General features: G+C 39.0%; 1 protein-coding gene across 3 annotated transcripts in view; it reads left to right on the plus strand.

Moving 5' to 3' along the window:
- Positions 1 to 26727, plus strand: part of CDH13 (cadherin 13) — a 448971-nt gene that overhangs the window by 212823 nt on the left and 209421 nt on the right. For all 3 annotated transcript variants that reach the window (XM_064670959.1, XM_064670957.1, XM_064670958.1), the window contains exon 5: positions 287 to 439. In XM_064670959.1, coding sequence (XP_064527029.1) covers positions 287 to 439 — 153 coding nt within the window. The remainder of the gene's footprint in view (positions 1 to 286; positions 440 to 26727) is intronic.

Here is a 26727-nt window from a genome sequence, read left to right on the forward strand (position 1 = left end):
ACACAAAGTGACCACAATAGTGATGGAATAGTAGAAACTTTAAGTGGTTAAATAGAAGACACTAAAGATAACATAGGAACTGGCTAAGGACATGAGTAGCTTTTCCAGGATTTAGCACAAAACTGCACAGTGTTTTCTGCATGATTGAAATCCTATTTTAGAGTTCCATTTTATTGGTAGGGAATACACCTCAGCATTAGGTAAAAGACTGAAATGACTGCAGTGGTTTTAGAGTGATTTTCAAAGATGTTATATTATGACCTGTCACCTCTTTTCTGCCACGCAGGTCATCAGAAGTGAAGGGACAGAGGGAGCAAAGTTTCGACTCTCTGGGAAGGGAGTGGATCAAGACCCAAAAGGGATTTTTAGAATCAATGAGATCACTGGGGATGTGTCTGTGACCCGAACCCTCGACAGAGAAGCCATTGCCAATTATGAGGTGAGTGCTCACAGCAATAACATCTCTGCCTCCGTGTCCATGGTGTGTATTTTTTTGTGTTTGCTCTTGAAAGATGTGCAGTTAAATTGAGGACTGAATTGCAGCTACTGTCCTAGAAAATTTCCAGAACAAGCATTTGTCCTTTTAGAAGTGGTAAATGTGTTTATTTTTACATGCAGCTGAAAGCCTCCTCTGCTTTCTGAATGGAACTTGTGCCGTTTATCTTTAGCAGAAATGCTGTCTGACCATTGTGTGTGCATTTGATTGGTAAATATGAAATTTTGTTTGGACAAAAGGACATCTTTTGGGAAAGTTGCCACTATGGTACTACAGGGTTATACTTCATTGTTGTCAAACAGTCAATGGAATGTACTATGGAACTCCACCACTTTTAGTTAATGGATATCTTTAAGAGAGATAAAGGAGATTCTGATAGTATGAAAACGTTAGCAGATACATTTCTGTCAGATGTACATCACCTACTAAGATTCCTTTCCTTGGCAATAAATGCTGTGTTTCTCTCCATTGAACCTCTAACAAATGAGCTCTGAGATCTGCAAAATTACTGCTCCAAAATGTCCTGAAACATACTGTGAACAGAGGGTCTGCCAATTCGTGTTCTCTATCTTGCTCTGGAAATGTGCAGTCAGGTAAACTGTTTCTGGCCACCTGGATACAGAGGAGCAGCAGAATTCCACATGGAATTGTGTCACAGCCTGGGGGACTGATCTCCAATGCCTCTGGCAGCAGGAAGCCCCTGGTGGGGCACTGGCTCTGGGGACAGCCCTGCCTGCTCTCCCTGACCTCTGCTCTGTTCTGCCAAGCTGTGATCAATACTTGTGGTCTCAGTGCTGGCCCTCCTCCTCTGGGAGACTTTGCCAGTCAGATGACTAGTCATCCTTCCTCAAACAGCACTGCTAAAATTTACCATATGTTGGTTTTCAACACTTAAACATCCACTTCTTCTGTGGGTCTGCAGTGAAATGTATGTTAACCGCTCACACGGGGTTTATGGGAGATGCTGACGTCCTTCTTGCAGGGAAAACACTGCAGTTTCTCTTTTTAACACTGTGCCTTGTCTTCATTTACCAGCTGTTTCTTATTTTATCAGTAGCTTCCCACCTTAGTGTGTTTGGTAGAAACCTCGAATATTTTTGTGCTGGAAAACCAGAGTAGACTTTTCAACTCAATGCATCAAAACACAAATGGCCCTGCTATTTGATCTGGCAAAAGATACACCTAAATTAAGACAAAACCTTTTCCCTGGAGGCCCCTTTTTGAAGCCACGTGAGTGCTACACAAATAGTGTGTTGTAGCAGATTATCCAGAGCAATGTGGATGTGCAGCCTATTCCTAAGCTGTTCCCCAGCCTCTGCTCAGCAGGCTCCCAGCCCCCTGCGGAGCAAAACGGAGCTGAAAAGTTCTGCAGGAGAACCTTCAGCTTGATGACTCTGTCTTTGAATCCAGCCCATTGTTTTCCAATAAAGATGTGCTGTGGTGTCAGGGAGACAGCAGGATTTTCTCCCTGATTTCCTTGGTACTCTGAAAGACGAATAACCTGAAAAGTCCTTAACTTTCTCTCAGAAAGTGTTTTCTGGTTTTGTTTGAGCTTCTCCCTGCCCAGTGTTGATGCTCTGAGAGAAATAGCAAAGCAAAAGGCAAGCAAGGAAAGAATAGATCACTGTGAAAAAATGCAAGTTCTTTACAAGTCATCATACTATCAAGTGTATAATCAGTAATGATTATAATTTAAAATAATATATAATATAAAAAGTTTTAAAAAGTATTATATTTATAAAAAAAAGTATTATATTTATAAAAAGTATTTTATAAATACTATAAAAGGATGAAATCTGTTTGAATCCTTCAGCTACACAGAGGGATGCTGTGCCTGAGCACTGATTTACTCCCTATGCTTTATGCATATGTACTCAAGGGGTGAGAATTTAAAAATGTTAATAAGGCATGAAATAGAGGTTTGGTGATCACAGTATTTCATAAAACTTTGCAGATTTTACCATCTCAAAATGTTTTACATTAGCTAAGAATATATAATCAATTATAAAAAATTGGGTGTTTTTTTCTTTGAATGTTTGAAATTCTGTTTTTTTGCTGCCCTCTTTCTCCTGAAGGAATGTTGAAAAACTTGTAGGAGTTTTTTGTGTATTCATTACTGGAGAAAACCTATTAAATCAGAGGAGTACTGGATTCTACACAGATGGTTGTCTGAGTTACTCCCTTCTTTCTGCACGTGTTTTATTTCTTGTAAAAGCTGGAAAATATTTTGAAATAGAATGAAAAATTCTGTCTGAGGGTCAGGGCCTGCCATCTCTTTGGTGCTGCCCATTTGCACGACAGCTGTGTTTTCAGAGGAGTTTAAAATTTGTTTTTTAGCAAAAGAAACTCAAGCTGGCAAGAGGCATATGAGGCAGCTTGTATTAATGACACCCCTCTGAAATAGATTATTTATGCAATTGATTTATAAGTTTATTTTTTAGGAATTCAGTTAAATTGATCAAAAATGGACAAGTAAGTGAGATTTCACCAAAATATTAATGTTGGGGGGATTAGTTGCCAGAGCAGCTCTAACTTAACCACCTGTAAATTTGAAGATGTGATGGTTTCTACTGAGAAAATGAACCTGTGCCTGGGTGAGACAGCAAAGCTCCAAATGCCACCAGGGTGAGATGTAACGACAAGTAATCTTTGCTCTCGTGTGTATGGAACTATGCTAATGCAATCCTGTTTACCAGAGGAAAAGGGGAGATGCTCCTGGTGTGTTCTTCCCTGTAATTTTGTGGTTTGTCTTCTTAAAGGTCAGAGAATGTCAGTCAGCTTCAGTTTTAAGTGAGAGCTGTCTCTGAAGAAGAGCAGGAGGATGCAGGGACGATGTTGTGCCAGCCTATTTTAGGGAAGTGTGCAGTAACTCATTTTTCTTACTAAAGAGTTTTGATAGAGAGCATCCTGATAGGAATTCTCTGGGTCAGAGAACACCAGGGGATTTACATTGAATGGTTTTGCTTTGGGGCTTGCTACAGCCTGTTGACAAAACACCAAATGATGCTCTGAAGAAGGGGCTTAAGCAGATTGTGGGCACATTATTGAATTGCTTCTGGGTTGGGGAGATAAGAGGTAGCCTAGAGCCCCTATTTAGTGGGAGCAAAAGGTGTTCAGCTGTACAAATGTGCTCTCGAGCATATTTGGTTTTCTCTCAAAATTTGAATAAATAAGACTACTCAGAAATTTCAGACAATGGTGAATAATTTATTTATTTCCTATTGAAAACTGCAGATGTGTAAAAGTAGATGAAGGAACTTGGTGGGGAGACTTAAGATGAATTTTCTAGTCCAAATCAAGGAGGCACACACCACCCAAAAGCTGCCAATAATCTGTACAATTCAGAGTTCACTTCACACACACAGTCCTTCCTGATTCCAGCAGGGAAGAAATATTAGTGACTTTTCAGTTCTGTGTTTGAGCAAAATAAATCAAGTGCTTGTATAAAGAGCTGTGATAACAGGGCTAAAGGATTCCAGTGAAGCTGGAAGGCTACTTGTGTTCAGTGTTGATAAAACACCAGTGAATTGGGAAACAAAGGGTCAAATAGAGGGCCAGTGAAAGCAGAGGTCTGAAAATCAATGATTATGGGGTAATCTGTTAATTAAAACCCCTGAGCTCATTTTCAAACCCTCACATTTGCCTGGATAATGTATTTGTAGGCAGAATGATTTCCTGCAGGTAAAAGCAGGAAGAGTTGCATAGATGGATTACCATGACCAAGGTGACAAAAAGTTGCTTAGTTAAACTACGTGTTCTTTACTCAAAGTTTGTTAGGTACAGAAGAATTGGGAACAATATTTCATTGAGCTTTTACTGAGGTGCATGAGATTTTGGGTTAGGCATTCCTTGAGAATAGGACAAACCCTGTTCTCTAACCTCTTAAGCATCAGTGGCAAAGTGCCACTGGGAGGTTCCAATCTCAAGATTTTGAAGGGTGTTGCCATTGTTGATTGGCTTTTTCATAACTGCTTGCCAAGTGTAAATATGTGTGGAAGAGAAATAATCCCAAAGTGATCCTCTGCAAGCATGAAAGGAAGCAGCTTGATAAAACTGTTCGGTGACAGTGTGCAAATTAGAGCTGTGACCAAATTTACCTAGGCAATTTGAACTGCTAATGAAGAGTTAGTTTTAATTATTTTTTAAATAAGGAGCTTTATTTGCTTTAGAAAATACTTAACAAGCAGAGGTGTGAAATCGGCTCTCAGCTTTTTTTATAACGGCGGATGGCACTTCTGTTAAAGGATGCCTTGCAACTGGTGGTGACAGACTGAGATATTTAGAAAACTTATGTTAACAGGACTGAAAAAGCAAATTGGGAGTATGTAGTTCTGGGTGGTATTGTTTCTGTAAATTGGATGACAAGTAGGTTGAGAAGAGAGCAGAGATTTCAGAGCCATCAACAGCCACCAGCTCTCAGTGTGAGCTGCCTCTCACTTCAGGGTACACGTGACTGAGCCAGACACTGAGGGGGATGCTGCAGTCCTAATGGGCTCTATTGCTGTGTTGAATTTGCAACAAATAATGGAAATGCTTCACAGTGAGGAGGAAAACTAGCTTGGTCAGGTGCTGAGGAGTGTTTTGTGAACAAGATTTGTAAGTGCTTTAATGCATTTTTGCAGATCCAGAACGCGTTGCTGCAGCGAAGCCCCCAAAGGGAACAGCTGTAATTTATTGTGTGCAGGAGAACGAATTTGTCTTGTGGGTGAGCCTGGTTTAGTGCAGCCACATCCTTTCCAGAATGATTTATCATACCCTGGTACTGAATCCCTGCAATGTGCAGGGTGGAGATCTATGGACAGCACACAGACACGCTGCTCTTTCACAAGGAAAACTGTGGCTTTGCCTCTGACTTCAAGGCTGGTCTGAAATGTAATTTAATCTTGGTTTTCTGCCCTGGCAGGTGGGTCTAAGTGTCAGGAATCTGCTCTGTCCTGAGCTGAAACCTGATGGGGAATGTCAGACCTCAGTCATCTCCCACTAACATCCCCAAAAATGAAGGCACTCTTTCATGTGAGGAGGGATTAGGTCTTGTAGGGATGTAAATTTTAGTAAAATTGCATCATTAATACACAGAACAAACCTGTTAAAATACTGGTGCTCTCAAATTGCATCTGTTCCATCAAAAAAGTTGCAGTAATGGCAGAGTGCAAAGTTTCAGGGAGGAATCCTGACTACTTAGTGAGGGGAAAAGAAAGGAAGTATCACCAAAAAACAAAAGAATTCTCTTGGAGCTATAAAATCTAATTATTAATGAGATAGAAAATTATTTATGTACATGAGATGCAGAGAAAAAGATCTCTGTATTTTGTGTTCCACATGTATGTGCAGAAAGGACATGAGATATATGTTTTTTCTTTATAGTGCTGTGTTTACATGTAAGTTCTTCAATGTGTTCACATGGTAGGGTACCAGGTAAATTCAGAGAGGGCTGTTTTGAATTAATTTTATATTTTAACTACAGAGAGAGGAATGAACACCAACTCAAAGAGCCATTAGTATTTTCTGGCAGCACTGCTTGCAATTTAGTTCCCTCTACAAGAACTTTTCAGTGAGGAGCTGACAAGATATAAACACGGGGGGGGGTGTTTTTAGGATGCCACAAACTGGAGAAAACCAGCCATTGTTTCTTAAACATAATCAGTATTTCTTATTTTTTTTTCCCATTATGAAATGACGAGATTGAGTATTAACAGATCAAACACCACCAAACCTGGAAGCAGAAACAAACTCAGCAGAAGGAAAGGTCCAGACCCTTCCCTGAGATCTGTGTGGGCAGATTCCTGATTTCATGGGGAACTTTCTGCCATTGATTGTTTCCCAAGGTCAAAACCAAGGTGATCACTGGAACCAAGTGCATAAATCTAACTTGGGAGCATATCAATTTTAAGTGGAGTCCCATTTCTTAGAACTACAGTTTAAATAATTACTTGCACAGCCAGGATATAAATGGGATTTCCAACTACTGGAAATCTCTCTCTTTCTCCCGAGGTTGGTTTCTGGGAGAAAAAGAAAACCTGACAGGAAATGAAGTTAAAATTCATGTTATTCTTACGTATATTCTCCCATTTTGTCTTGAGGGAATAAAATATTGTATATAAACTCTCCAATTTGCCATTTTGACTGGAAATAGTCTATTCAATTCATACTGTGTGTTATTCAATACATCTTAACGTTATGAGATATCAGCAGGGTACTGTGATTCCTTTCAGAAGCCAGTAGCATCCTCACACCATTTATGTGGAAAACATGCAAAAGTCAACAGTTAGTTTTGTTGGAGGGCATTTGCTTTGCTCTTAGTTCTGCCTGCCTGCATGGCTTTGACGTTCCCGCTGTTCAGCAGCACTGTCATGTCATTTGGAGGAGGGAGAGAGCGAGGTTTTGTTCAAGGGAAAAATCAGAAAGGTTTGTTTATAACCCATAACTGTCAAGACAAGGCAGTGGGCTCGGATTTCCATCCTGACAATAACACAAACTCCAAACACCGGGCGAAATTAGGATTTATTAGTGAAGAGTGGGAAGTGGGAACACACAGCAGTAAGAACGAAAGAAAAAATTAAGTTTACTGACACAGCAGCAAATGACATAAAATTTGGTTTCGTGGCTGTTTAGTTTAGTTTGTTTGTTTCTTTTTGATTGTTTGGGTTTTTCTTTTGTTCTTTTTGGGGGGGTTTTGTTTGTTTGTTGCTTTTTTTAAATTATTATTATTTTCTAATATAACACCACTCCTGGAAAGAATAATGATGTGTTCAGTAAGACAAGAGGAGACTCATAACATTTTTTGTCATATTATGTTAATAGCCTATGAAACCACTTTTATTAGTGCATATTAATTGCATTATAAGGCAATTAAATATCATCATGATACTTCACTCTTTACCACGATCAGTTTATTTGTTTCTTTTCCTTGTCTGTGTTATTGCAGCCCTTGGAATATCTTGCTGAGGGCTCCCTGGTCCAGGTGCAGCATCAATATCTAGGAGACATTTTGCCCTTTCCCCAGCCCTCGTGTTTTCCTGCAGTGAAAGGAATCCTTGGGAATTCTCCCAGCTGTGTGTGGGGATGGACATGGCAGCAATTCCCAGGGATTGCTGTTGGATTGAGCCTCTCCAGAAAGGGCAGGGCAGCTCTGAGTGGAGGGGAGGGAAAGACCAAGGGAGCTCCCACAGCTCAGGTCTGTCCTACCTGTTACTTTGTGGGCCCAAGTTCTGTGCAATTTTTCCCCATTTTTTGGTGTGCTCTGGACTCAGATGTGCCTGATTGCACCCACAGGTAAAAGGTGTGTTTTAAGAGTTTACAGGAAAAGTGGGAACATCTCTTTTTCTGGTTGGTTCAAGTCAGACTTTGTTTGGAATTTTTTTTCTGCTCATAAACTTTTCTTGAGCCCATTTTGGTATATTGGCATTTTGCAAACTAACCATAGATCAAGCAGGAACTATTAATCTGGTCTTTATGAATGGTCCTGGTTCACTTCTTATTAGGTGTATATTTTTGTTTGTTTGCTTTTCTGAGTAAGTGCACAAGCTCTGAGCTTCTTGATTCTTTGCTAAGTGTGCAAATATGTTGCAGTGGGTATTTTGACTCGTCCTGTGGCTCAAGTCAAAGTCTTGAAGGTCTGGCCTTGCTGTTTTGCAACACTACTTTGATCTTTTCCTGGTCCATTATCAACACTCAGGATGTAACACAGACATTTTTGAAGTTTGGTTGTTCAAATTTCTATTTATCTTATTCCTCCTAATACAGAAAGAATTCTCTCCTGTTTACATATTTGGTAAAAAAATCAGAATCTTAATGTTCTAATTGCTGGAAAGACCTTGATTTCTGTGGCTATTTGTTGATCTTGGAAATGTGGGTCCATAACAACTTGAAGCTTCTGTTTCTAAGGAAGACAAATATGGGTTGAAATTGCTTCTTAAATTTATTTTATTTTTTAAGAACCGAAGCAATGAATTCATTATATTTTGTACGAAAATTGAACTTTGTTTCCATTTTAATGCCTTTAAGTCAGTGTATCTCTTCCATCAGCTTATGGGTATTAATTCAGGGAGTGTATGATTGACTGGAAACTCCCAGCATTTAATTCATTAACGTAATTCTAATACACGGTTCTGTCAGCACTGGAATTGTGGTCTCCTCAAAAGTGAGCTGTACCAGAGCACCTGATATAATAATTAGTTCTGTGGCTTCAGAACAAGGAGTTTAATGCTTGATCTCTGTAAAATTATTGTAGGATAATAGGCCATAATTTTAAAGCTGTATCTGCATGTGTTTGTGACAAAAAAACACCAGGTGGGTTTGTAATTTTTATGCAGAGGTAGATTTCAATTAATGCAGTGTGATATTTTTTCAAAATGTGTGAAAAGAATCTGTATAAAATTAAGGAACAGGGATGCTTCAGTCAGTTTGTGGATTCTGTGTTCCAGTTGCAAATTACTGTAACATCATTAAAAGGAATTAGGCTACAACAGAACTCTTAATTTAGATATCATTGTCCAGTTCAATGTGCAGTTACCTTCAAAATCCAATTTTTTTGTACCTATTCTTTCTTCCACTGAGAAGCCCTAAATATGCTGCAATAGTTTCATAGGATCCCTAAGATGGCATGTTCATTGTTATGTGTTTTTTCCTGTAAGAGACTTTGAGGAAAGATGACACTGTGGACCACGAGGTCTCCTCTGTTGAAATGTTGCTAAAATTACTATGTGCTATAAAAAGAAATTAAAAAAGGAGACATAAAGTTGGAGCCCAGGATCCACTTGGCCATGTCACCTTCAAAGCTTTTTGACTGCTGTATTTTAAGTCTGCAAGGATCCATCTGTATCTCAGGCCCACAGATGAGGCACGTGGCCAGCTGGGGGTGGCTGATAGTAAAATTTTATATTTTGAGGTGTGGAAATGAAATTAGAACTCTTTGTGGATTGTCTCTCCCCATCCCAAAATACATCAGGTGTCTCTGTGTTACCACACTGGTGGCAATGAACTGTGCCACGGGTGCAGCTAGAGCAGAACTGGGCCCTGCAGCTGCACAAAGGTAATAATTTAAAAGTAAATTGACTGATTTTGCAAGAGCAGAAATAGAATCCATTTCTCTGTCGCATCATGGGTGAACTCTGTAGTGTTAAAAAGAAATAAAATGTAAAGAAATGCATGTTTTGTCACTACACTTCTGACTCGTATATCAAACCAACACTAAGATTGGTATAATTTTTATACCAATCCATTAAAAAATACACATCAGCCTATTACATATGTGTAAGTGTTCAGGTTGCTTTTCTGTTGTACTTTGATTAAATACACAGAGATATGTCTAAAATACATGTCAGGGCATAAACACAAATGTGTGATATCATAAACATTACCACATCCTCACGGATTTATGTACAACTGCCTCGACTATTCCCCTCAAATCTCACTTGGAAATCCTCTTTCTGTGCTTGACAGCATGAAATCACTACCAAACTGTCATTATTTCTTAATTGCAGCATTTCTGGGTTATTTGTGGAGACTTAGATCTTAAGGATCCTGCTCCCACCATCCGGAATGTTGCCTGTCCCAAGAGTTTAAAACATGTCAGAGCCCTAAAACTTGCAAGAGAGCTTGAGTGATGAGTTGAGTTCCTCCTAACCTGGCTTCTGGGGGGGGGGGGGGTTTGATCCACGTCATTTGAACTCTGGAATTCTTTTTGGCAGTTTTATTTTTAATTCTTTAAAGTGAAAACACTACAGGGCTCGACAGGTGGAACTTTAGCAAAACCAATAACTAAGGAAATTTAAAAATGGGAGAGTTGGCAACACTGCACATTGTGAACAGAGAATCTCCCTTTTCCTCTTTATCAGTCACTTGTGGTGGAAACGTTGCTGGAAACAGGTGATTCCTCTGTGTTTGCATTTTTTCTTTCTTAAGATCCAAGCATAAGAGCAAGTGAGTGAGAGAGGTTTAGAGGACTGAAGTTATAAATATTTAGAGAGCACTGTGTGAAGAGATTTCCAATATGGAAATTTTACTTGGCATCATTTTATTAGCATGTAAATGATAAAAGTCTTGCTGTATTTGTCCTGGTTTACTCAGGTCATTACTAATTATTTCTTAATTAGATAAATTCCTTAAAATTAAGCTGTATTTATGTGAGTGTATTGATTTATTTTTTTGAGTAGCTCATTAATGAGAGATGTGACTTTAGTTTAGGAATTTTCAACAGATAATTTGCTCATCTCAGTTCATGTAAAACACCATATGTTTAGACTCACGTGATGGATCTTCTTCTTTTGAGGTTTTTTTCCAGTTTTTCTGCAGAGCACAGAACAGGTCTCAGTAGGTAGAGACAAAGCTTATTTTGTGCAGGTGTGTGACTGCAAGTTTGCAAGGACAGACACATTAATGGAATCCTGTTCCTTTGAGGTTTCCCCATAGGGACATTTCTTCTCTGAGAGCATCTCTATCATCTTCGAAACATTTTCTCTAAATTTGTTAGTCTGCTGGCAGCAGGAGCCAGGGCTGGTAAATGTTCTGCTTCAAACTCTCCTGAAGTGCAGCTCTAAAACACAGAACATCAAACATTCCAGGTGGGACTGAAGGCTTCTGAGTGGGAAACAAGGGTAAAATATTGGAGAAGGTGCTATGGAGCCAGAAACCTCTCCTTGAACGGGTTATATGCATGGAGAAATATAAGCTTGGAGAAATATAAGCTTGGAGAAATATAAGCTTGGAGAAATACAAGCTTGGAGAAATACAAGATATTTCTACTAGTTTTTGTTGTTAACAAGTGTGATATGGTGTACCCTGCTCTGCACTTGTATTTGCAGCTTAAATTTGCAAACCAGAGCTGGTTCATCTTTGCAGAATTCTCCACAGCCTCTGCTCTTGACATTATTCTTAATATTTGTTTTACATACTGGTAATTCAGATATCTGAATGCAATGCATTGAAAATACCTATTATCTATTTAAGGCTCTGCTGTTGTAGATATCTCTTAAATATATTATGTATCCATAATACCCAGGTGATCTGTATTCATATACAGATTTTATTTGTGGATGGGAACAAATAAAGCAATGTATTGCTGTTATATTTCCGTCAGATTTAGAAGATTTAATAGAATTAAATAACAAGATTATGGTTTACTATGTGGGGATTACTGAGAGGGAGGAAAACTATGACAGTTTTAAACCACCAATTTTTCTTGTTATCTAAAACAACCTATAAAAAACTTCCATTTTTCCCTTGCTGCTAAGAAAACCTAGTGGAGAGGCTGGAAAACAGCTAAAGAAATTGTTCTAAAAATAACATATATTTTCTAAACGCTGTGAAACTTCCTTGTATCTTATGTTTACTCCTCTAAAGAGGAAAGAAAACATTTGATATGGCAGAATACCCTCCTCTCTTGCCATTTTATGTGAGTTTCTTGTTTCCCTGGGATCAGTTATCCCCCATGGATACAGAGAGGATGAGTTTCACTCAACAGCATTGGGATTCTTGGGTCTGAAGGCCTTATTCCCAGCAACTGGAGTTCTTCCTCAGAGAGGGTTGCAATCCTTTGTCTTGGTGAAAAAAATTAGGGTTTCCAGCAGAGATTTGGAGAAAAACCAGCAATTTTGGTGCTTGCTGGGCCTGAGGTGTTCCTGAGTTCAGATCTTGGGGTGTGCACATCTGCTCTGTGCTCTTCAGGATACTCCCAGTTCCTCTGATCTTTGGGAATCGTGGATCTGCTGTACACCAAACAACAAATTAAAGCACAGTCTGATGTTTAGGGGCTGTAAGACCCAGCAAACTGGTTCTCCAAAGGTGTCACTTGTCACTCAGCTCTGCAGAACACAGCCATGGCACCACAGGAGTGGGAGGCTGCAGCTGTATTTGTACCCTTTGCTACATTAATTGTGTGTTAATTTGAAAAGCACACTGCACTTTGTCGGGTTTTCAGTTGCAAAATTAACAGTCCCTATTAATTTCAGGGTGCTGAGCCATCTGATGATGTGGATCTTCAGTTCCTGTTTTAGGCCTGTTTGCAATTGATTTGTGCAATGCATTTATTAAAGGGATGCTTGAAAGGGATGGAGGTGTTTGAGGACATGCATTTCATTTCCCTCCACTTCTTTCCCGGGAGCTTTGATCAATGCTGTGCTTTGCTGCCTCTGCCACCTGCTTTGAACTTGGAGGGGCAAGAGTATAAATAATTTCCCAGGTCGATTCCTGGCTGATCTATCAGGGCTGATACACCAAAAGCAAGTTGTCTCCTAAATTCTAGCAGTGGGATTAGTGAATTGATTAGTTGAATTCTGAACGAAAATTGCAATTAAAGGCAAAATTGTATCTCTTAGAAAAGGCTTCAAGTCATTTGACCAAAGTGTAGCAGTCAGATTACAGGCTTTTGACAAAGGTTTGCATTAAGAATAAAAACTGTTTTCAATAACCTTTTTTTTTTCTTGTTTGTAAATCAAACTCTTAGATTAGTAGCAATTACCAAACCAAAAAGATGTGATATGTTTTTTTGCAGTTTTTCAGCTTAAAGAGGAAATTCCATTGATTTTTGAAAATACTGAAGATGTGATTCAGAGAACATAATTACAAACAAATGCCATCAGTAGCATATAATGATTTTTTCCCAATAGATTCTACTCAAAGTATTTATAATGACAATATGGGCAGTGTATATTCAATTGTAATTAGTATTTACAGTGTATTGATACATATTTTATAGCAGACTATAGCAGATTCGGGACATACTTCAGGCCTGCACATTTGCATTTGTGAGTTAACCAGAAGCTTCCTTGATGACAGATAAAATGTCAAGAATTTTATGAGCATATTTATCCCTTAGACTGGCAATATTTTGCTGCCCTGTTATGAGGTTTGCCCCTTTCTTCCTTCCTTCTGTTTTGTCCTGGGCTTTATTAGAATATTCATAAATGTCATAGAACCCTAGAATAAGCTGAGTTGGGAGGGACTCACAAGGATCATCCAGCCCAATCCTGCTCTTTCACAGGGCACCCCAACAATCCCACCCTGTCCCTCAGAGAGTTGTCCAAGCACTTCTTGAGCTCTAGCAGCCTTGAGACCGTGACCACTGCCCTGGGGAGCCTGTTTAGTGCCCAGCCACCCTCTGGGTGAAAAAAACCCATGTTTTTCTGAACAAATGTTCATCATTTATTCCATCTCCCTCATCTGACCTTCCCACTCTGTGCATGTGATTGTCCAACATTACTGGAAATGGCCACACAACACGACTTTTTGATCTCAGCAGGTCTTGAAAAAACACACATTTTCATCACCCCCTGAGCACCCAGAGCACACTGTAATCCCCACAGAAGTAGTTTTAGTGATTTAGGAAATGCTGCTCCTCATACAGCATCAGCAGTGACTCGACCTGCAGCGATGCTGAAGGATCCTTTGCTCCTGCTGATCCGATCATTTTGGTTAAGTGAGAAGCAAACGTGCTGGGATGAGCTACTCGGCTTTAATTTTTGCTGTTCAGCACCATAAATTATAGTATTTTGTGTTGAATGTAAAAGGTATGATTTGACCCAATTATGCATTCTGCTCCCAATCCCCAAACTTTTCAGAAGCATATAATTATGGCAAGTCATTTCCACCGGGTCAATTTTCCTTTATCTGTTCACAGGGAACACCAGGACATGTGTATGAAGCTTATAAGCATCATTTTTAAGCTGGACTTATTAAAGCTGCTTATTAATGAGAATGTTTTCCTTTTCATAGCACAAAACTTGTCCTATGTGAGCAGCATAGAGGATTCACCAGCTTCTGCACAGGCTCTTTGCTTTACTCAAACAGGACTGAAATGGAGGAGTCAGGATGGTAGGAAAGGAAGCCAGAGGTTTGATACAATTTGGAGATGAATTGTATCACTTAAAAAAACCCCAAAACCAACCACCAAATCTCTCAGCATTTATATAACTCTAGAGGCCACTGATTTTATTTAGTGTTAGATTGTTAGAGGTAAGAACTTCTTAAAACAAGATTTAGCTCTTTAAAAGATGTGGTGCACAATCTTCCCATTTTCTGTATTTTATAGGACTTTGTGTAATTTTTTTGGTACAGATTTTTTAGGGTTAAATAAGGAGGGAAGTAAATGCTCATTTTATGTCTGTGAAGCCACTGTTTCAGTCTCACTTGTCTGTTGTGCCAGACTTGGTTGTAACTTTTTTCCTAGCAGTTGTTAGGGAATTCAGAGGAGTTAAATAACCATTTTCCTCAAGGTGTCAGGATCAGTTTTTTTTCGTTATTTATGCTGTCACCTTAATCTCACAGATTGGCTGCTGAAAGCTGAGCACTAGTGCAGTTAGTAGTAGTAAATGTTGATTTAGCCTCTGACTGATGCCAAGTGGTGTAAGTCACACACACATTGCTCAGCACTGGTGAGGTTGGCAGTGAAGCGATGAGAGTTTTTGTCTTGATATCTCTCTTTGGGGCAGCATAATTGTGTCAGCAATCCAAAACAGAACCAAGACTAATGGTTGTTTAACTGCTTCCCATTGAGACTATAATGCAACAATTTCAATAGGACTGTTGATGAGATATAGTTGGACTTCCAACATGCAAAAGGACAGAAAAAATAGAGAATTTGAACTGAACTCTGCCAAAGAGAAACAATTCATTGCATTAAACGTGGTGCTTGCTAATAGATGTGATTTCTTTTTCTGCACCTGTTATGGTGTTTTTTGCTGTATAATGATTTTCATTGTTGAGGAGAAATTGAGAAGAAAAGTGAATGTAAAATTTGGGATTTAAAAAACCCAAGGTGTACAAATTTTTCAGAGCTTTTCTATATGGGAATGATTACAGAATGTGCAGTACAGTAAAGAATTTGGCTGGGTGCATTTGAAATCTGTGTGGCTCTGACAAGCACAGTTGTTCAGGAAACTAAGTTCTGGTGTTATGTCTCAGATCCACACAACACGTGAGGTGCCAGGTCCAATTAACAGTCTGATGGTGGTAAATCCATTATCCTTGGAAAGAGAGTCCACCACCAGGAGACATTAATTCAATGTGACACCAACTGGGGTGTTTATATACAGCTAATTGCAATGTCAGACATTCTGCCTTAATTGAGTTTAATTGTGGCAAAATTGGAGTTAATTAAAACTTAATGGTATAGAGCACATCACGTTATTATAAACTCCTGGTACATGTTTCATATCCATATTATTGTTGTTGAAATGGTGCTTTCAATTACTGTGCCTTGTATTGGCACTTTGGAAATGGGCTGTCATTGTTTTCACATGGCTGAGAGTTGTTGTTCTGAGTAGGCATGAGTAGAAATGTGCTTATTTTTGAAAAGCTGGACAAACTTGAGGGTGGTTCGTTATGTCCCAGTGTAAATGTCACATGTGATGTTTCCCACCACCTTGCTAAGGGAAGGGTTGACTTTAGCAAGGGGGTTTGTGAAATAGGAGAAGAAAATTCTAGTTCACCTCAAGAGAAGGATACTATTTTTGCCATTGTCCATCATCCTTCTGTAAGGAAATCTCAGTTTCCTAATCTTTAGTGAATCCATATTTTTCTAATTGTTTTTTACCTCTGGGTGTTCTGTGAGCGTCTCTGACGAATTCTCTGTCTGTCACTTCCTTCTGTCTCTGCACCCTTTGTTTACTCCAGTTATATATTATATATATTCCAATTATACATTCACTGACAGCTCCATCTCTACCCTGACCTCTCTCTTGATGAAGTTTTATATCAAAACCTTTCTGCTTGACATGTTCTCCTGGATGCCTTGCTGCCAATTCCGAATTAGTCCTTGCATCTTCCCTGTCAATAGAGACAACCCAACCCTCCTCCTGTCAATCAACCCAACACTGGGTTGATTTTCTTGCTTTCCTCCTGTAGTTTTTCCTTCATGTGCTTGTTCAGAACTGTCCAAATATAACAACAGTCATGTGAAATGCTTGTTTCCAAGAAATATGGTTCCACGTACAAACCTGGTTAGTACAAGGCAGGTAAATGGTGTTCTAAAGATACAGATGAACAAATAATGCTGTGTTTGAACCAACTCTTTACATGGATAAAGTGATGCAGTAATATTCCTGATTTTCATCAGTTTTAAATAGACTAATACTTGCTTCCATTATCTGTTGTGGGCCAGCAGTTTCCTCAGCCCTTTATTCTGTGAAGCTCAACAGCCTGGAAAAGGCAGAATGTTTCAGTAACAGATAGCACAGTCACTTCAATCTATTCCAGTGAGATGAAATCTGGCTCTGGAGCTGCCTAGCAGAATTTTTTTTTTTCTTCTGAGATATTTTTCATTAATCTTTCTGCTAAAGTAAACTGTTGTCCCTGTGGAAATTAATTAACACGGTATCAGGAATTTTAATTTTCAGGAACCACCAGTGAGATACACTACTGTTTCTTTAGACACTATCACACAGCAGGGCAATAATCTAAAATAAGCAACAGGGAAAAAGAAAACCTGTAACAGATATATTTGCCAATTCTCCTTTCATTGCTTAACACTAAAAACTGACCCAAAGAAGTGAACAAAGACTAAGGTAAAAAAAGTTCATAGAAGTTCATTGCCATAGTTCAAAAAGTACAGTGAGGTCCTTCCTGAGGCCTGAAGCAGGACAGAGTGGGTGGGGAGTAGATTTGTATTCAAATCTTTTTGTTTAATTTATCACAACCAGCAGATCTGGGTTTCTTTATTTAAAGGAACACGTTTTACTGAGTTGTGGGTGCATCTAATAAAAGACACCTTTTGTCCTTGTCGGGTTCATGGTACCTTCTGTCTGTTCCATTCTAACAAAAGTAGGGCAGTTTTACTTCCAACCTCCAGATGATGCTGGATCCAACACGTGGGGTAATGAAACAACTGACTTTTGTAGAGTAAGTTGATGTCTACATGGTCATAGATATATTTTCAAAAGCCTGTTACATTCATTATGACGTTGGCGAACATTAATGTGACTTTGTACACCAGGAATGGAAGTAGCTGTGAAAAGTAGGGCACAATGGACCATCAAAAAATATAATATTGTGAACTAGCCCAGTCTGAAAAAGTGGAAATACCAGATAATGCTTGCAGTGGAATTCTACTGTTCTAAACTAGCTGCATTAACAGGTACTTATTTTTCTTCTTTCTCTTTGTTTTTTTTGCCTCACCCTCAGAACAACTCGATTACATACTTTTCATGGTTATGAAACAATTCTACAATTTTTTTGCAGAAAATTTTTTATGAGTGTAATTCCTTTGCAGTGAGATAGATATGAACATGCTCCTCATTTCTGTATTTTTCAGAAGACTCATTTATTGCATTTCCTGGCTTTAACTTCTGCCCAAGTGTGATTGTTACCAGAATAGTTCCTTGTGAGGAGGAAACAAGAATGAAAGCAGATGGGATGTGAAACATTCTAAGCTGCTATGGGCTCAGAAAAAAAAAAACCAACAACCAACTTAACAAAGTTTCATAAATTAAATCCCCAGCTCTTTGATGTTAAGATTAAACCAGGTGGTTGACAACAAGCTCGAATAATATCCAAGCTGCCAATAAATCCCGTATGGGAAGATCTTCAGTGAACTTCAAGAGAATGAGCCAATTTCTTGGCTCATGTCTGATGAGCAGTGTAGTAGAAGAGGTTGCTGAGAAGTTCCCATGTTTTCCCATCTGCTTCCTCCAAGCAGGGAAAGTTTCCCTTTTGCCACCCTTTGGGTCTCCGTGAACTCCTGAAGCTTTTCAGCTCCTCTGGCTCTTCCTTCCCTTCTCAGAAGGTTTAACAGCAAAAGTTGGACGTGTTTAACATGGACTTTGGTTTGGGTTTGTTCCTCTCTTGTAGGAACTTGATTTTTTAATTGGGTAGAAAGGCAGTGAATTCTCTTACAGATCATTTCTGTCTCAAATTGTGAGAGGGACTAATAGTCTCAGTAACAGGGAGTGGCTCCTGCTGTGACAGCCAACCATCAGGAGCCTGGGCCTTGGGAAATAGTCTTTTTTTGCTCTTATTTGTCTGCTTTTTTCATTCTCATTTAGTTGTAGCCTCAGCCACAGCAAACCTCTCCTTGCAATCTTGTGTATTATTATTATTATTATTCACTCAGAAGAAATGTACAGCAGCATGAAAACAAAATTGTCCTTTTGAAATGGATTGGGATTGCTTTTTTTTGTGTCCAACCCATTCCAAGCCCTTTATAAGATATTTAGTAATACAAATATTAATCCTCAAACCGAACTTAACTGCCTTTTTTCTTTTTTTTTATGTCCATGCTTCTCAAAGGAGAAGCAATTAAGGAGAGATGAAAGAATTTTCTGGAGTATACCTTATGTTGTTCCTGCATAGTCATTGGTTTTCTTTTGAATTCTACTGTCTTCTATGTGTCCAGTTTTATTTTTAAAAAATGAAATACTTTCTGGGATCAAAGAGCCTTAGTTTTGATCCAAACAGCTTGAAAAAAGGTCCTCAGGGAGTCATGAAGCAGGAACAGGCAGTAACTTACCTGAATGGTCTTTCCTCTTGTTGGTTAAATATTTATAAAAACCAAAAAAAGACCCAACTCTCTACCCTGCCCAACAACCCCTCTCCCTCAAAAAAACCCCAAAACATGAAAAAAACCAAATCAACCAAACAAACAACTTTTCTAATAACCCATTTTTCCACACTTGGGGAACTAAATTTTAATGTAGATGGATTTTAGATGATAGATTGAAGTGCATTTACCTCTTGAAAGTAGGAGGTTCTTTCTGCAGTTGTTTTCTGAGTGTCCTGACCTACAATTTCACCTCTGAATTAATACCATGATACCATTAATAGGAGGTGTCAAGGGAAACTGAACTGGGACATTTGTCCCACAGACCCTGCAAAATTAATCTCTTGCTGGCAATTGGTGTCAGAGAGGATGCATTGGTGCCTTCTTAAGGAAAAGTTTAAATGAAAACCCAGACTTTCCATATTCACTGTCTGAAAAGTGATCCTGTTCAGGAAATTCATATAGGTTGTTGATTTAATTAAGTTCATTCCAGTTGATATATTGCAGTCAAGGATCAAAAGTCTGTGAAGATCCAGTTCGGCTCCTTCTTACAAACTTCAAAAAAAATTCTTCTTTACTGTGTCCTAAAGCAATCTGAGCAATTTCCTTAATAATTTATCATAGTTATATTTCATAGAATTGAAACCCAATTTTGGCTTCAATTTCCAGCCAAAAAAACTAAGTTTCCAAATTCCCGAATTTTCTCTAAAAGAGAGCTACTCTCTGCACTGGTTTGCTTTTTATCCCCTCCCTATGTGGGAACTGCAGATTTGTGTTTTATCTTTCCAGTGGACACTGCACTGGCAAGTCTCCTGCTGAGGCCTCACATTTGTGTCTCTCCTGCAGCCCGTGAGGCAGTTGGGGCCCGATGTCCCAACGTTTCAAGCACGGCTGAAATCCCAGGTTATAACTTTGCAACTTGTAAGAACACAGACTTTGACAGTAATCAGCTTATTCTTTCAGCCTGGGGATTGCTTTTTTCGTTGTGTTCTTGGTTTGGAAGTCCTGGTGAGCTCTCTTTCTGTCTTAATCTATAATTTTATTTTTTTTTTTCATCTCGAAAATAAATGGTACTGTGATATGAAATCACTCATTTAGTGCCTGTGCTAAGATCCATCTCAGCTAGTCTGAGCCTTTGCACCAAAGCTAACAGTTTTAAGCTCATTAAGTAACCTCATTAACACGCTGAGCCTTTGTTGAAGGCACACTGGATATCTTTTATTGGAAGGGAATTTGGTTCAAACCTAAATACAGAGTGACTGAAGAAACTTCCACACGTTTGGGAAGGGGGGTTGTGCCTCAGGAAAAGGGAATCAGAGTTTAAAGTGTGGAAAAGAGTTTAATTTCAAATTTTGCCTGACTTAAAATTATAAAATCAGGAATTACAGAATCTAGACTCGATTCTGCTGTTATGACACTCTTAGCTGCCTAATATTTCTTTGTATTTTTGAGGGAAAACAACCTGGGAACATTCTGTGGGTTCTGCTTTCTCACTTTGTGTAGATGTACCAACCAATTTGAAACCATTTGAACTCTCCCACTTTGTCCAAGTGATTTTCTGCTCCATTTTCTTTTGAACACTCATTTTGTTGCTTTGGTGATGATCACTATTACATCCTTACACTAAAAAGAATATACTGACCTATGTATGTAGTTGTATGAACATACACATATTTTAGAATGGAAATTAAATCAGAATTTGCATAATAGTTGTATTGTATCAGCAAGGGTTTTAATATACACCTTAAAACAAAACCCCTTCATTTGATGGGGTAATGTTAAGGAATTCTAAATAAAGCCTTAATTATTTTCAAGGTGGCTTCTATTCCACATCTTATCTCAAATTGTAAGTCTGCTCTAAAGGTTCCTCAGTGCAGGACAGAATGAGAGAAGTCTGAGGAAGCTGGAATGACTCTGCACCAATCAAAAATGTGTTTATTTCTGTTCAAATTTGCTCACCTCAGCCAATTCTCACGCGATTTTCTGCTCCTGTTATTGTTCTTCAGACCATTAATTTGTTCAACCTCCCATCATTTCAAGTGAGAGGATCCCAGAAGGTGTTACATCATTCAGTGCCAAGGAGTGTTTCTGATTTAAACAACTCTCCTACAGACCCTATTGACATTACAGGATCTTGCAGGATCTGAGTGACCAAAGTCATCATTAGCTCATGAGGGTGATAATTCAACCCTATTTAATTAGAGGTGAAGTGTTGAATAACTTTCCATTGGAAAAGGCTTTTGTAAATGCCTTAGGAACAACCACAATGTGGTAAATCATGATTGTTGAACTCCTGAATTTTGTTATAACTAAGGGACGAGAGATTTAACAACCTGTAAGGAGATGAATCCTCCTGGAAAAAAAAAAAAAAAAAGAGGGATTCAATGGAACTGAAAAGGTGGTAGTCTTAGTTTTTTATTGTATTTCAATGAGTGGTAATTTAATGCTTTGTTAAAAAGAGATTCATCTTATGTTGTCTTTTTAAGATGAATTGACTCGGCCCAATTTGTGTGCTTTATGACTACACCTAATGTGCTGGCAAAAAATAATCTTATTAAAGCAGGAAATGCAAAATAGTCTTAAAATCTTGGGGTCAAGAGTAGCACTTTTCAGATGCTATGAATTTTTGTATTCAATTATTTGCTTATTCTTACCTAGGAGAAAATAATGTCTTTTAACAAACCGTGCTGTTACATTCCTCTTTAACAGTCATCTGGAGTTATTTTACATACTTCACTTACTGATAAAGGTTAGAGGGGTCTGCCTGAGTGGAGGGGAAGGTGTGAAGCTTTAAATTCTTTATGTCTCAGAGCAACAGCGTGGTCCTGATGAAATAATTTCCTGCAGTGAGTGAAGCATCAGGGGGATGTGGCTGGTCCAGAACAGCACTGGCACATCTTGTTGCTGTCACACCAACCTTTACACACCCATATGGACACAGAGATGAGAGATACACACAGGTGTATGTCATGCACATGTAGGAGCTCCAAATTTCAGGTTCTAGCTTAATGGGAAGAAACATCTTTTATAATAAGGACTGGATTTAACCGGCTCGACACCCTTTGTCGCTGTTTTAGCTCTGACAGCAGCTAAACAGGCATTTCACAGTTTAAAATGCTTTAATCAGGGAGCAGGGCTGGTGTATTGTGAGCACTGGAGGAAACAATACATCCCTCAACCTGTTTCCCTGCCTGTCAATCTGGCAACATATTTATTTCACAAAGGAAAGCAGCACCTTTTCATAATATATATTTCAAATATAACCGAGTACTGTCTCTTAGCAACAAGAACTCAGAACTGGTGATCCTGAGAGGAGCCATTGAATGGGGTGAGACACACATGGGCTGGAGAACCACAGGGCTTCAATTAGCAGGGAGCTCACAGAGGAAACAAAGGGTTCCTGATGGCTGATTTCTCTCAGTAATTGTTGTTATTTTTACTCTGGAGAGTAAAGGACCACTCGTTGCAAAATCTTGGTCTTCACTGGGAAAAGAAACCCACTCTTTTCCCTTTTACTGAATAGACTAAATCAACTTGAATTGCTCACAAAAACATGTGGGATAAATGTGACCTGACTACAAAACAGATGCATTTTATGAATAGAACCTCAAGAAGTAATTACTCACAGCTTGTTTTAGAGAGACCTACTTTCTTCCACTCTGAAAAGAAAATGTGTGCATGTGTCATATTGTAACAATAGCTTTGAGTGCTACTGATAGGAAAGAACTTTAAAGATAGTTGAGCACTTTCTGACAAGTGGCATTTTCATAGACTCCTATTTTTACTCTGTGGCTAGTAAAGGAAAAGCAGTCTGGGGAAAAATAAGCACTGAAAAAGATAATCTGGCCCAGCCTTACAGCTCTCCCCACATAGAAATTTCCATCCTGGATCCAGATTTTACTCCTTTTGCTCTTTTTGAAATGTTCCTTACTGTTTAAATATACACTTTTGACATCAGTGGTGTTCATCACAGCTCAGAATATACCAAGCCTCTGCAAAGGGCTTCTGGAAATTAAATATTTGTTGTATAAAATGTCCTTCCCCGTGGCTTTTCTACAGAGCAGAAGGATGCACGAAATTATGTGAAATGGCTGTTTAGGTTAATTGACTTTTGCATGTCAAAAATGCCATGGGAGAGATGAGAAAAATCTCCAGTTCTCACCTTGAGAACCCTACCAGGTTCCCGTGGCTGCTCCTTCCTGTGGCAAGACAATAGAACTGATAAAACACATCATTAGGCATATTGCCATGTTTTCAGGTGAGTTTAGTTTAGCAAATACTGTAGCAAAATAATACCAAAGGAATAAGGGAGACTTCCCTTGGCTTTTATGGTCCTCAGATTATACTCTAAAGATGTAATTCATAGGTGAGAGATGAATCCATGGAGAATTAATGTTAAGGAACATGAATGTGGCTGTTCATCTTGAGTGTCATTTCCTCAATTCATGACCAAATCTTTAAAATACGCAAAAATAGTTTTTGACTGAAAAAATTTTAATGTCTTTCAAGTCCTTTCAAGGGGAGAAGTTCCCAGAATCAGTGAGTTACTGTTTTACTGTCAAATTTCTTGTGGCTGTTTGGACAGACCTTTAGTTTTGCTTGAGCTTATTTTGCTGAACATATGTATGTGCCTTTAACATTCATCCAGTTCATTGTAAATACTATCTATTACTATTTTGTAAATAATTGCTCTTCACTAATGGGATAATAATACTTGATGTAGTGGTTAATACAAGATAACAGCACCCATTTGTAATTAAATAACCCTGGTGAAGTGACAGCATTAAACAATCAAAGGGGTCAACTACTAAGTATTAACAAGTAGTGCATTACACATTATAGTTATTATGGCAGTAATTATTGTTCAGTGATACATTCATAACATTAGAAGTGTATTCACAAAGGCATTCCTTATTGAAAAGTCACAGAATTAATGCAGGCAGTGAATGTCTGTTGTATAATGGTTTTTTAAAAAAATAACAGTCCTTATTTTCTGCTCTTCTGTACTAAACCTGTGCTAAATGTTACCACTGATTTAGTTTGTTGCGAGACACAAAGTGCTGTGTAAGGTGTGCTTTGTTTATTTGTGCAAACCCTGCAATTACAGGGGGCAGCACCACGAAATATTAAGAGACTTGCCATCTGTTTGTGCAAAGATGTTAGGTGTGGCTGTAGTCAAGGCTGAGTGCTCTGGAGTAGGAGGGAAGTTTTTATATTTACATTCCATATGGTGCAAACAAAACATGGAAAACAGAGTACTTTCAGATTGCACCCCCAAGGTGAAATCCTGACTGTCCTGCAGCCCAAGCCAGATTCCTCTCCTGCTCTCAGCGAGTGCAATTGTCAGTTTGTTGTCTCAGCTATTAATGCTTCTTAATTTTAAAAGGAAAATATTTGCATTTTAGCTTCCATTAGCACCTTATAAAATTCTCTGCATTTGCAGAACCCAGCAATTCCCATCAAAAGATTAGAAACTCACAAGAACTGGCAATTTTGGTAAAAAAGCCCAGAGGTGACTGGAGCAAAGACTCTGGAAGAGTCATAGGATGCAGTGGCCAGAATGTGTTGAAAAATTGTCTGTTTTTTTCCTCAAATGTAACATGAATTCTTCAAACATAACATGAATAAATAGGGTTCTTATTGATGACATGGAGGACAGTATCACCTGGTGCTTTGCTGTTTCAACATCTCTCTGCCAAAGGGAAGAGAAGGCACAGAATGAGACAAGTCCACCAGCCTGGTTGTAAATCTTTGGGAAGGAACTGAAAGGAGTCTTTCTGTTATTTGTTTTCATGCTGCCATCATCCAATGCCTTTGATTGTTGTTTTGCTTTCATCATGTCTGGCCACATCACAGACATTTTTCAGGGTGAGTCAATCCCTAGATTTTGAGTGCTGTGCCAGCTTTGACTTCCCAGAGCCGGGGTAGTTCTCGGCTCTTTCAGGAACTGCTCACCTGTAAGACTGCTCCTCTTCCTTTATAGATGGTTCCCTTTAGGCTGACCTGCCTTTAGTGCTTCCTAAGTGAAGATCTATCAAGATCTAGGAAAATCTATCCATGGATTTTTCAAAGGGCTTGGTTGACAGAATCAAGGCTAACATTCCCTCTTCCCAGCTCAGACTGTGGCTCAGTGTCCAGGCAGTACAGCATAAATTGTTTCTGAAAGATTATTCCAAAATCAGGCCCAGAGATTGTATTTTAGTTTGACATAATAGCACTGTGATGCCTTTCTTGTAGTCACAAGGGTATTTTTAAATTCAGATTTCAAGCTTATTGGAGCAGGACCTGTCTCTAACCCCATGGTTTAGTTTCCATGCTGCTCATCCCAGTAAGGATCCCGATTTATTCCTGCTATTACCATAATAGAAATAATAAGCAGCAATAAGGTGACGTAATGTGAAAATAGAGAGCAGAGATTTTGGTCAGCAGTCTTTAAGAATGTTGTCTTTCACATTCTTAAAGTCTATGCTGACAGTTTACTGAAGGAATGAGGGCAATTTACATTTTAAAGCTTGGTTTACAAAATTGGCTTGGCTTATTAGAAAGTTATGGATGGGATTTTACAAATCTGTCCCCTCTTATCTCACCCTCTGCACTGTTCATGTTTAATCTCTGCATATAGGCACAGCATTCCCATTCCAATAATAGAGAAAACTGCCCTTAAACTCTTCACCACATTGGTACCCTGCAACAGATTTATCCTGCCACCTGTGGAAGAGATTTCACTGATTTTAGACTTATTTGTCAGCATCCATTACCAAGCAACCTACAGGATTTCATCTGCAGACAAATCAGATTTAAACCCACTTCATTTTTAAACAGCATAATTGAGAATGCCATTTAATCTAGGTGTGTACCACACTGACTTTTACATCTTCCTGAAGCTTTCATTCCCACCCAAGATTTACATGATGTGTTACCTGCTTTTCCTCTCACTATTTTTTGTCAGCTAATGGCTATTCAGAATGCACATTTTATATGAAAAATTGTTCAATTATTATCTTTTTCTCCTGGACAGCTTGAAAAAGAGGAAGGCAAAATGAACATTAAAAGCTTGAATTCTGACTTGTTCACAGATAAAGCTCAATATTTAGATTTTTCTGTGGGCTGCTTTCATTCCAGCTTGTATAGGGAGGCATAAATTAAGCCCTCTCTACATAACAGCCTATTTTCCATTAGAATTTCATCTTTATGAAGGACAAACAACTTTATGTATGAGGTTTTTTTTTTGCATACCTGCTGTTCAGACAGGATGCAAACATTTCACACCACGGGCTCATCTTGTGAGGAAGCGAGGTCAGCAGTGGGCACCATCCAGACTGAATTGATTTGGAAGGTGCATCTGGGGATGAGTTGCAGGAGGCTTTGCAGGGCACAGGTTGTGGTGCCAAGTAGGTGAGAGAGGGGAGTTGACCCGAGGGTGACTCTTCGTTAGCTTTTGGTTTAGACTGGGAGGCAGCTTTGGAAATGAATCCCTCGGTTCCCTCCTCTGCCTGTGCTTTGGTTCAGATTGTGCAGTAAGCTCAGGGATCATGATCTGGCCTCTGTTAGAATGAAAGCAAACTGAAAGGCGTGCTTGGGAGCACACTTTTCATACTCCAGCTCATCAGCAGAGAACAGAGAGATGTGCAGAGGGCAGGTCTCAGGTCCTCATCCCTCACTTGGGCTCTGAGCATCTCCTGTTGGCCCATTCTGCTCCTGGAGCTCCTGCTGCCTGAACACAAACCTCCTGTATCACACCACTGGGAATAATTGTTTGTTC

Source organism: Pseudopipra pipra, chromosome 14, assembly GCF_036250125.1.
Source record: "Pseudopipra pipra isolate bDixPip1 chromosome 14, bDixPip1.hap1, whole genome shotgun sequence".
In the NCBI taxonomy this organism is placed as follows: domain Eukaryota; kingdom Metazoa; phylum Chordata; class Aves; order Passeriformes; family Pipridae; genus Pseudopipra; species Pseudopipra pipra.